Source organism: Phragmites australis, chromosome 8, assembly GCF_958298935.1.
Source record: "Phragmites australis chromosome 8, lpPhrAust1.1, whole genome shotgun sequence".
Taxonomy (NCBI): Eukaryota; Viridiplantae; Streptophyta; class Magnoliopsida; order Poales; family Poaceae; genus Phragmites; species Phragmites australis.
This window is the reverse complement of record NC_084928.1, coordinates 17,257,737-17,269,615: the sequence shown is the minus strand read 5'-3', so window position 1 is coordinate 17,269,615 and position 11,879 is coordinate 17,257,737. Positions and strand designations below refer to the sequence as shown.

Here is an 11,879-nt window from a genome sequence, read left to right as displayed (position 1 = left end):
CTCCTCCGGTGGATCAAGTTGGGTGCTTGATAGCAGTTGCACAAATCATATGACCGGATAAAAGAGTATGTTCTCATCATTTGAAGAAGATGGAGGAACACATAAAAATATCATTTTTGTTGATAATGGAAAAGTAGAGGTAATTGGTTTAGGTAAAATTTCTATTTCCAATTATCATTTCATTTCAAATGTTTTGCTAGTCAAATCTCTTAGTTACAATTTGTTATCCGTATCACAACTTTGTGAAATGAGTTATAATTGCTATCGGTGACACAGAAACCGGGGGTCCCCGAGTCCCGAGGCCAGAACAACAGAGTACCACATGGCGCCCTCCCTCGGGGGTTATCTCCCCGAGGTCTGAGAAGACCAAGTTTCAAGAGAGGATGCTCGAGGCCATGAACAGTGGTCCCCGCGTACCCGAGTTCCCCGATGACCCAAGAAGACCAAGTTCCGGGAAGAGGGCGCTCGGGGCCATGAACAGTGGTCCCCGAGTACCCGAGTTCTCTGATGACCCGAGAAGCCCTAGTTCCGGGAGAGGGTGCTTAGGGTCATGAACAGTGGCCCCCGAGCACCCGAGTGCCCCGATGATAAAAGAAGTCAATTACGGGAGAGAGTGCTTGGGGCCGTGAACAGTGGCCCCCGAGCACCCGAGTTCCCCGAGGACCCGAACAGTCAAGATCCGGGAGAGAGTGCTCGGGGCTGTGAACAGTGGTCCCCGAGCACTCGGTTCCCTGAGGACCAAGAGAGGGCATATCCGGGAGAGAGTGCTCAGGGTTGTGAACAGTAGTCCCCGAGCACTCACAGTTCCCTGAGGGCCTGAGAAGTCCTTCGCCGGTGGTCCCCACAAGGGCTCAGCGGTGAGGTGTCAACTAGTGAGAGGTCCGATACTGCATTTAAGAGGGCGTGTGGCCTGTCACTTCCAACCACTCCCCCCATGCTTACTGTCAATCCCTGTCATGGCCTGGCAGGGAGGCGTGGGGACATTTAATGCACGGGTCCCATCGCGCGTCATCCGGCGTGCCTCGGGATAACATCGCAGGACTCGAGGCACACCGCCTGCCGCCCTGTTGTGTCAGGCCTACTCTGACCGGGCGGGCACGCGGGGCTGCTCGGTGGCTGCCCGGTGGGCCCTCCCCGCAGCGCTCACCGAAAAGCAGAATGATGACGAACAAGACCGGACGGGGGCGCATTTTCAACCCCCCCACCCCGTCACTTTGAGCTACAGCCCATGATGGTTTCTTTCCATTTATGGCACCTTGGAACTTGCGCCATCCTTTCTGGGCACGCTACAACCCCGGCGGATATATAAGCGGGGCGGGCTCCCCGGAGAAGAAGAACAATGGACATCGAAGGTCCTGAATCTGATACAAGACAAAGAAGACGGAGACCGAGACTTAGATCGGCCGAAGAACAAGGAGCACGAAGCTCTAGACTTAGACAAATATTCTTGTAACACAGCAGATCGTCAAAGAGATATTCTCGGAGCATTTATAGCATACACACAGGAGTAGGGTGTTACGAGGCCCGAACCTGTCTAAAAATCCCTTGAGCATTTACCTCCTCCAGCATCCGATCATTCCACCCCACCTGCATCTCATTTACTCCCATTTATTTCACCTACGAAGCGGGTTCAAAATCATCCCCCCGACTGAATCTCAAAAGGGGTCCCTTCGGATCCTCGCTTGAGGAGTTCACCCTCTAACAGCTGGCGCGCCAGGTAGGGGGGTTGCATCCCTGAATCCGTTTTGTTTCCTGCAAAAAAGATGGCAGATGGACATCATCTCCAACGCACCGGCTCCAGCTCCAGCGAAGAAGTGGAGCCCATCGCGCAGGAGGCCCCAGTTTCTACTGCTCCTCAGCAGCAGCAGCCACGGTCCGCCCGTACGCCGCTCCCCTCTCATGGGGACAATGGCGTTGGGCCCAGCAGGGCCACCGCCGCCGCTGCAGGCGGGCCACCTAATCCTCAGCAAGCGGCAGACTCTCCTGCCGGGAGATCTACATCAGGACAGCGCTGGGCACCGTTACGGCGCAGGCTCGCCTTTTGTGACGCCAGCCCTGGGAGTACGTTGCTTGCGACGCAAGCACTCCTCAGGCACCCGCCAGTCCAGACAGCGGGGGAAACCCCAGAAGACCGCTAGCTTCAAGAGGTGGCCGCCCTGGTGGGCACAGCTCACCGGCAGGTGCTGGCCGAAAGCTCTCGTACCACCTCCTACCGCGGCGCAACCAAAGCCGGTCCATTTTCAGGTGGCGGCCGAACCGGCTAGGGGGCCTCCAGGCAGAGCGCCGCCCCCTAGCCACCCTCGAGCGCCATCGGGAGTCCCGGCACGAGGCCGAGGCAGAGGACCAGGCTTACTCTATGCCGGCCCATGACCGCCAGGGTTCCCCAGCGCGTCGGTGTTCGCTGCCCAAGGTCGCTGTCCGCACTGCAGGATACGGCACAGGCTGCCGCGCGTTCACCAACGAGCTCCGTCGGGTCAACTGGCCCACGAAGTTTAGGCCGGAACTACCGGAGAAGTACGACGGGTCCATCGACCCCGTCGAGTTCCTCCAGATCTACACCACCGCCATCCAAGCGGCGGGCGGCAGTGAAAAGGTGATTGCTAATTATTTCCATGTAGCCTTGAGGGGCTCTGCCCGTTCATGGCTTATGAACTTACCCCTTGGATCTATTAGTTCCTGGGATGATCTTTGTCACCAGTTCGTGGCCAACTTTCAGGGCACCTTCACGCGCCCCGGCTTGGAGTGCGACCTCCACGCCGTGAAGCAACAGGAGGGGGAGACGTTGAGGCACTTCATACAGCGCTTTAGCCAGGTCCGCAACACCATCCCGCGGATAACCCCCCACACCATTATCGTCGCATTCCAGCAGGGCGTCCGCGACGAGCGGATGCTCGAAAAGCTAGGCACGCACGAGGTCGAAACCACCGCAGAGCTCTTCACGTTGGCCGACAAGTGCGCGAAAGGCGGCAGAGGCTCGGGCGTGGCATGTCCCGCGCCCTGAGCAACCCGCCGCCGACCAACCAGGTTCTTCCCGCTTCGATAGGCGGGAAAAGAAATAGAGAAGAAGGCGCGATGCTGCCCCAGCTGTACCGGCAGAGGGCCCTGCCCGTAGGCCAGCAGAGGGCCCTGACCGCAGGTCTGCGTGCCGGGCGGCTGCCGAACGAAGGCCCGCTCCCGCAAGGGCTCCTCCCGCAAGGGAGCCCGCTCCTGCCAAGCCCGAGCCGGGAAAGTGGTGCGAGATCCATCAGACCGAGTGGCACGATATCACAAAGTGCCGGTCAGTCAAAGGTCTCGTCGAGCAACGCCAGAAGGAGCGCGAGGAGCGCCGCAGGGGCGGTGACGACAGAGCCGCCCCCGAGAACCAAGAGCTTGGGTTCCAGGAGCCCGAGCACACCGTCGCCTTCATCGACGGGGGCACGTAGACGCCCTCCTCCCGCCGCTGCGTAAAAACTATGCGGCGCGAGGTGTGCTCGGCGACCCCGAGCACGGAGGCCGCAAGGACTCTGAAGTGGTCGTACACTCCGATCACATTCAGCCTGGCGGACCATCCCACAAGTACTGCAAGCATGGGGCGACTACATCTGGTAGTGTCCTCCATCATCTGCAATGTAAGGGTCAGCAGAGTGCCGATTGATGGGGGTGCCGGCCTAAACCTCCTCTCCCAGGAGGCCTTCAAGAAGCTGCAGGTGCCCTCCAGGCGCTTAAATCCGTCGCTCCCCTTCTATGGAGTGACACCAGGGCACACCCTGCCCCTCGGGCAGGTCAAGTTGCCCGTCACATTCGGGAGCCGGGATAATTTCCGGACGGAGAACGTCATATTCGATGTCGCGGAAGTCCCCCTCCTCTACAACAACATACTCGAGTGCCCGGCGCTAGCTCGGTTCATAGTCGTCACTCACTATGCCTACCTCACGGTTAAGATGCCAGGCCTCGCAGGCCCCATCTCTGTGCCCACTGAGACCGGTAGCACCGTCTCTTACGCCGAGCAGATCTACTCGGCCTTGGCCTCTGCTCGGGCCGAGGTCGAAGGACACCCAGGGGGCCCGGGACCCTCTTCATCCAAACCCCGACTCACCGCCGACTCCTCTGTTCCAACGAAGGAGGTCGTGGTGGGCGAAGACTCCTCCCAGGTCATCCGGATCGGCGGTGACCTGGGCGGCAAATAGGAAAGTGCGCTCGTCGCCTTCCTCCGGGCTAACGTCGACGTGTTTGCATGGTAGCTGTCCGATATGCCCGGGATCCCTAGGGAGGTGATCGGCCACCACCTTGCTGTGCGCCCCGATGCACGGCCGGTGAGGCAGAAGGTCCGGCGGCAGGCGCCCGAGCTCTAGGAATTCATCCGGGAGCAAGTCAGCAAGCTCCGTGACACCGGTTTCATCCGAGAGGTCCTCCATCCAGAGTGGCTGGCAAACCCAGTCATCGTCCCAAAGGCCAATGGCAAGCTTCGCATGTGTGTCGACTACACCGACTTAAACAAGGCTTGTCCGAAAGATCCTTTTCCTTTACCCTGCATAGATCAAATTGTAGATGCCACTGCAGGGTGCGATCTTTTGTGTTTTTTAGATGCAAATTCGGGTTATCACCAAATTCGCATGGCCAAACAGGACGAGGAAAAAACTTCTTTTACTACCCCGGTGGGGACCTATTGTTATCTATCCATGCCTTTCGGTTTGCGCAACGCTGGGTCATCTTTTCAGCAGGCCGTGCGCATTACCTTTGATTCGCAGGTTGGTCGCAACGTTGAGGCTTACATCGACGATCTCGTGGTCATGTCCCAAGACCGCGCCACCTTGCTGGAGGATTTAACCGAGACTTTCAACAGTCTTCGCACTACCCGCTTGAAGCACAACCCGAGAAGTGCGTCTTCGGGGTGCCCGTGGGCAAGCTCCTCGGTTTCTTGGTTTTCAGCCGTGGAATCGAGGCCAACCCAGAGAAGATCCGGGCCATCGAGTAGATGCGTCCCCTGGCTTGACTCAAAGAAGTCCAGCGTCTCGCCAGCTGTATGGCGGCCCTGGGGCGCTTTATCTCCAAGCTTGGGGAGCGAGGGCTCCGTCTCTTCAAGCTCCTGAAGAAGACCGGTCACTTTAACTAGATGCCGGAGGCCGAGCAGGCCTTCCACGACCTGAAGAAGTATCTCACCTCACCACCCGTACTGATGGCCCCCTCCGAGGGGGAACCTTTTATTGCTCTATGTATCGGCCACTCCTCAGGTCGTGAGCATGGTGCTGGTGGTGGAGCGCGACAAGTGCTCGGGGCAAGGTGTTGGGTCCCAGCTCCCGGCCGCCCCCGAGCAGCCTTCAGTTCTCGGGGCTCTCCCGAGCAGGGAGTCGAGCCCGAGACCATGGCTCCTCCCGACCAGGGAGTCGAGCCCGAGCACTGGGCCGGCCCCAACCATTGCGCCGAGCTCAGGGGCTGTGACAAGCCCTCGGGAGAGGCCTCAGTCCGGGCCCGCCGTGTACAGCGACCGGTGTACTTCGTCAGTGAAGTCCTCCGAGACACCAAGACAAGGTATCCCCTAGCCCAGAAGCTGCTCTATGCCGTGCTCGTCGCTTCCCAGAAGCTGCGCCACTACTTCTAGGCGCACAAGGTCTCGGTGGTAACTACATATCCACTGGGACTGATCCTCCGGAACCGAGAGGGCACTGGGCGTATCGTCAAGAGGGCACCAGGCGTATCGTCAAGGACTGATCTGCACTTCGTCAACCGCCAGGCAATCAAAAGCCAGGCCCTGTCTGACTTTGTGGCGGAGTGGACGCTAGTCCGTGAGATCGACCATGAAGAAATCTCCGCGTACCCCGGGCAAGATGGGCCCGGGTACTGGGTTATGCACTTCGACAGCTCCCTCACGCTGAAAGGCGTAGGGGCTGGAGTAGTTCTCACCTCCCCAACAGGTGAAGTACTCCGGTACGTTGTGCAGCTGCATTTCCGAGCAACCAACAACATGGCGGAGTATGAGGGCCTCATCGCTGGACCGCCGCGGTGGGCCTTGGGATTCGTCACCTGCTGGTCATGGGAGACACCCAACTGGTGGTCAACCAGGTATCCAAGGAATACCAGTGCACGGATCCTCAGATGGCGGCGTACGTGGCGGAAGTCAGGAGGCTCGAGAGGCACTTCGACGGCCTGGAGCTGCGGTACATATCTCATCGCGACAACGCTCTAGCCAATGACCTCTCTCGCCTGGCCTCTTCTCGGGCGCTCGTCCTAGCTGGGGCCTTTGAAGAAAGGCTCACACGGCCATCCATCCTGCCTAATAACCAGGGCGAAGGGGAACCCTCGAGCCTAGTTGAGGGAACCCAGGCGGCGCCCTCAGTGGGAAGTCCCGTCAGGGTATCGCCGCCTGGTGAGTGCGCTGCGCTTGTCGGTGGTTCTCAAGATGCCTCGTGGATCGATGAGATTCGAGGGTACTTAAAAGAAAATATCCTTCCTGGGGATGATGCCTCTGTCGAGAGGATTGCACTGCAGTCCAATCGCTATGCCATAGTAGATGGGGATCTCTATCGGAGCGGCACGGACGGTGTCCTCCTGAAATGCATCACCCGGGCAGAAGGCAGTGAGCTTCTCACTGAGATCCATGAGGGCGAGTGCGGTGGCCATGCATCGTTCCGCACGCTGGTCGGGAAGGCCTTTCAGCCAGGTTTCTACTGGCCTACAGCTCTCCATGACGCTTCTGAGTTGGTTCGGCGCTGCAAAGCGTGCCAATTCCTCGCAAAGCAGATTCACCAGCCAGCTCAGGCTGATCATACCATCCCCCTGTCATGGCCCTTCGCGGTCTGGGGGCTGGACATCCTGGGCCCATTCCCCCGAGCAATCGGGGGCTATGAGTACCTCTACGTCGCCATCGACAAGTTCACCAAGTGGGAGGCGGTCCCAGTTATCAAGGTTACCAAGAACACGGCGCTTCAATTCATCGGCGGTATCACAAATCGCTTCGGCGTCCCGAACAGGATCATCACCGACAGTGGCACCCAGTTCACAAGTGCCCTGTTCGGGGACTACTGCGAGGACCTCGGCATCAAGCTCTGCTTCGCCTCTGTTGCTCATCCTCGAAGCAATGGGCAGGTCGAGCGCGCAAATGCTGAGATACTGAAGGGGCTCAAAACCCGGACCTACGACGTGCTCGCAAAGCACGGGAAAGGGTGGATCGACGAGTTGCCTGCTGTGTTATAGGCCAACCAGACCACGTCAAGCCGCGCCACCGGGGAGACTCCTTTCTTCCTTGTGTACGGCGCCGAGGCGGTCCTCCCCTCCGAGCTCACTCTCGGCTCCTCTCAGGTGAATGCCTACTCAGAAGGCGAACAGAAACAGCGAAGACGCGACAACGTCGACTACTTGGAGGAGCGCCGGCGACGAGCCGCTGTCCGAGCAGCCAGATACCAGCAGAGCCTGCGGTGTTATCAATAGTGTCACATCTGAGCCCGGTCACTTGAGGTTGGGGATCTAGTTCTCCGACGTGCTCAATCGTGCGAAGGAAAGAATAATCTGTCCCCTATATGGGAAGGCCCCTTTACCGTGATCGGTGTCCCGCAACAAGGCTCGTTTCGGCTGGCTGCGGAGGATGGGCAGCCACTCCCAAACGCGTACATCGAGCATCTGCGCAAATTCTATCCCTAGGCAGACATGTTTGTGCTCGGGCCAACCAGGCCGGGGGTCCCCCCCACCCAAGTTGGCCGGGGGCTGCCACCAACCATGTAAGTTACCACTTCTGTACAAAATTATCAATATACACACTTATTCCGAGTTTTTTCTCTGGAATCCATATGTTTAATCTGTTTGGTGAGATGCTCGATTGTGCGAGAAAACCTGCTATCTCATTTTTCCGTTGATAAAAATGAATCCCGGTCGGTATGCACGCAGGCAGTTGCTGCTGACTTAAGTCTGTTGTGGTAGGCTGTGGTGTCCGGTTGCATGGCAGTGCCACGAGCATCACCGAGCCTCTGGGGTTCTCGGGTAATCCTACCGCTTGAGCAAAGAGTGGTCGGGACCGCCTAGACCCCAGAGGCGGGCTGTCGGTGCTTGGTCTGGCCAATCCTACCCCGGGCGCCACCGAACCATTGGACCTCTTGGTTATGCCTCTGTCTGTACACTTCGCCGGTCCGGATATTCGAGAGGTCTCAGGTCAAAAACGAGAGCAGTCTATAATGAGTACCGCACTAACAAAGCGCACCAAGCAAAGAGTCTTTTCCTATTTTTTTAAGCTTACAAATCAATGATCAAGAATAAAGCAGCCCGACCACAAGGGCCTCAGTGCCCAGGGCGCTGCTCGAGCCTACGGGGTCCTCGGGTAATCCTACCACTCGGGCATGAGTGGTCGGGACCGCCTAGCCCCTGGTGCTCTCACTTGCTTTCCAGTGCTCGGGCACTCCGTACAAGGGAACCAAGTTCCTGGGTACCCCGAGCTTGGGGTGCGTACCCTTCCTGGATTAGTCGGTCGGAAGGCTGACAGCTGTCCGGTGAGTGACTTAAGTCATCAATTTTCCTTTCATACAATACGCAATAAACTATTATTCCCGAGTTATCCTCGGGACCCTCGTATTCTAATCCGCTCGGTGAGATGGTCTCCTCGCGCACAAAACCCTGCCCACGTGCTCGCTTTTTCCAGAACAACAGAAACAGACAGTAGTCAGGTGTACCGTACAAACGGCGATGGCTGACCAAGGTCCTTTATGGTGGCCGTGGTGTTCGGCCGGCTTGGCAGTACCCCGGGCACTACCAAGTCTCTGGGGTTCTCGGGTAATCCTACCGCTTGAGCAAAGAGTGGTCGGGACCGCCTAGATCTTATGAGCGGGCTGTTGGTGCTCGGTCTGGTCAGTCCTACCCCGGACACCACCAAACCGTGGGAACTCTTGGTCGTATTTCCTCCCGCCCGTGTCTCCGGTCTGCTTGTTTGAGAGGTCGCAGAGTGGAAAAGTGTTCACTGGTCGTGGCGTGCCCCGTGCTGGATGGACTCATCTCCCGAGCAAGGAAGTTCGTGCCTTTGTCTCTTGACTTAGCAGCTGCGGACTCGCGAGGGCTCGGCGGCTGGACGCTCGGGTGGTGCCACTACTCGTGCGATGAGCGGTCGGGGTGACTTCACTCTCGGGGAAGGAAGGTCGGGCTCGGTCTGGCTAAGTACTTCTCGGGACATCAAGCGAAAAGCAAAAAGCATCAAGACAAGCACAGTGGAGTTTCGATCCCAAAAGAAAGGCTTCTATTATATTTAAAAAAAAACCATTCTGGAGGGGATCACTCCCATATTTACAACATTCAAAAAACAAAAAATCTAAGCTAATCGGCAGGCTCCGACGGGGCGAGGACGCGACGCTGCTGTTGCCGCTGCTTGGTTCCGGCGGTGGCTCCCGCGTAAAGCACGTTGCCACCACGGCGGCGACGTCCCGAACAGCTTCCCGGGCGGCCGCTTCCTCGGCCTCGACCACTCCCTGCCGGACCAGCTCCAGCCAGACGGGAGGGTCTCGGCTGCGGTAGCAGGCAACAACGTGCTCGGCCACTGCCTGGGCCAGAGCACGCCCCTCCCGGGACGCCAATCCTGCACAGCCTTCGGGAGATCCTTGAGGCGCCAGGCGATCTCTTTGAAGCCGAGGGCGAGGTGGCCGATTGTCTCTTTGTCCAGCCCCTGCTCGCCCACGTGGACTTCCGCGCCTGACGAAGGATGTCTCGCATCATCAGCTTCACGTTGGTCCGCTCGGGTATGACGGTCTCGAGCACGTCCTTCGTGATCTGCAGCCGTTCCTCAAGGCTGATACCCTCGGCTGCGCTAGCCAGGACGCCCCTAGTGGCCAGGGCCTCGGCTTGTGCCCGCTTCAGCTGCTCGGCCAAGGCTGTGACGGCCTGCTCTCGGGCGGCCAGTTCGGCCTCCCACTTGGCGGCCTGCTCCTCTCGGGCAGTGAGGGCCGACGATGCCGAGGCGGCCTCCGCCTCGCGCCGCATAATCTACTCCTCCCGGGCATCCAGAGCCGTCGCCATGATCTCAACGTTGGTCTCGCGGACAGCGACCTCCTCCTCTCGACGAAGGACTTCGGCGCGGCCACGCTCGAACTCGTCGCTCCAGCGGGCTAAGTCCGCCTGGGCAGACTGCACGGACTTCTCACGCTTGCCGACCGCCTCTTCCCGAGCTAGGAGCAGCCACTCCCGAGCGAGCACCTCCGCCTCTGAGATGCCTGGTCGCACTCAGTCGCCTGCCGCTCCATGCGGCTGGCCTTCTCCTGCGCAGCGACAGCCTCGTCGTGTGCCTCCTCCAACGCCTTCCGCTCCACGGCCACCGCGCGCATCGACCTCTCGTGGGTTGCGCGAGCTGAGGCGATACGGGCCTCCAAGAGCCTGCTGACCTCTTCCAGCCGCCCCCTCTCTTCAACGAGGGCGGCGCGATCCTTGTCGAGCTCGGCTTGCTCCGCCGCCACGGCCGCTTCAAGCCGCTCGATAACCTCCCAAGCACTTCCGAGCACATTCGGGAGGGGTTCCGGGGCCTGGCTTGACGGTGGCCGGGCGCTGGGTCTCCTGCGAGCCCTCTCTGCAGAGGTGCTTGAGGTCTCCGACGACTACCGCGCCGGCACCGCCCTCGTCGCAACCACCTCCACCGCGGCCACACACTCCGCCCTCGGAATGCTCGGGGCGGGCTCGGATGGCGTTGGCTGCTCGAGAGCGGCCACTGCCCTCGGCTTAGGGCAGGGTGGCTCCGGATCCACCGGCACGCTCGGCTCTGGGGCGGGCGCGCTCGACCAAGGAGCAGGAGCCAACCTCGGCTCCTCTGGCTGCCTCTGGCCTCCCGCAGGGTCCTTGGGCGGTCTGAAAACAAAAAGGGTTAGTGCCTAAACCAGCATCCGGGCAGACATGCTCAGGATAGAGAAGGAACTTACGTGGACTTCGGTCCGCGGTACTGCCACCGGAACTCCGGGATTCTGAAGTCGGGGCCTTGCGGCTTTGGCCCAGGATCCGCCTTTCTCCTCTTCGACGGAGGGCTCTGGCCCCCGGGGCGCTGAGGGGCCACCTTGGAGCCTGCCTCCGGCGGCGGGTCGGTTCGGGGGCCAGCTGTTGCGCCGCCGGCCTGGCCCTGGTCCTCGAGCTCCCGCGCCCTAGACCTGGCCACCGTCCCGGACTCCGCACCCAATGTTTGGCCGCCCCGGCCACCCTCCTTCGTGCCGCCCGCCGCCGGCTGTTGTCGTGGAGGCGACGACGACGACGAGGATGACGGCTGGGGCACGTACGACCGGGGGCGTTTCCCCTTGTCCCCTTGGGTCGCCGCCCTACCGCCTGTGGTGTCCTTGCCGCCGGCCTGCTGGCTGCTGCTCACAGTGTCCCCGCGGTCGGCCTACGGCCTACCTCCCGCGGCATCCCTACCGCCGATCTGCTGCCCGCCGCCTACCTCTTCATCCACCCCAGGGATTTGTATAGTCCCGGGGTTCCGGTGCCCCGGACGGTCCACCAGGCCCTGGGCGTCGAACTCCGGCAGCATAGCTTGTAGTGCCACCCGGCCTGGGTCCGCGTAGAGCGCCAGCTCCTCTCGGGGCAGGACCGCCCGGGTGAGGTCCTCGATGCCGGTCACCACCTTTAGCAGGGTTGCCAGCGCTCCCTCCTCCAGGTCCCCTTCCGCGCCGATGTGGATCCTCGTGATGTCGTTCGAACCCGTGTACATCCAGGCGGAGCAGGCTCGCTCCCGCAGGGGTGCTAGACGGCAGCGCAGGTAGTCGGCCACCACCATCACCGAGATCAGCCCCGGCCGGCGCAGATCATCGATACGGTTCAGCACCAGGCACATGCACTCGTCCTCCGCGGGGGCCACCTCCCAGGTCGACCTGTGGGGCACCGCTGCCGTCTCAGGCAGCGTGAGGCGGTCATAGGGGCTGACGTCGACGCAGATCCAGTCTCGGTGCCAGTCCTCCCAT

General features: G+C 60.3%; 1 protein-coding gene across 1 annotated transcript; it reads left to right on the top strand.

Moving 5' to 3' along the window:
- The first annotated feature begins 10,185 nt into the window (after positions 1-10,185).
- LOC133927633 (uncharacterized) lies at positions 10,186-10,809 on the top strand. The gene has a single exon (XM_062374081.1). It carries the CDS (start codon positions 10,186-10,188, stop codon positions 10,807-10,809), a length of 624 nt encoding a protein of 207 aa, XP_062230065.1.
- Positions 10,810-11,879: the final 1,070 nt, after the last annotated feature.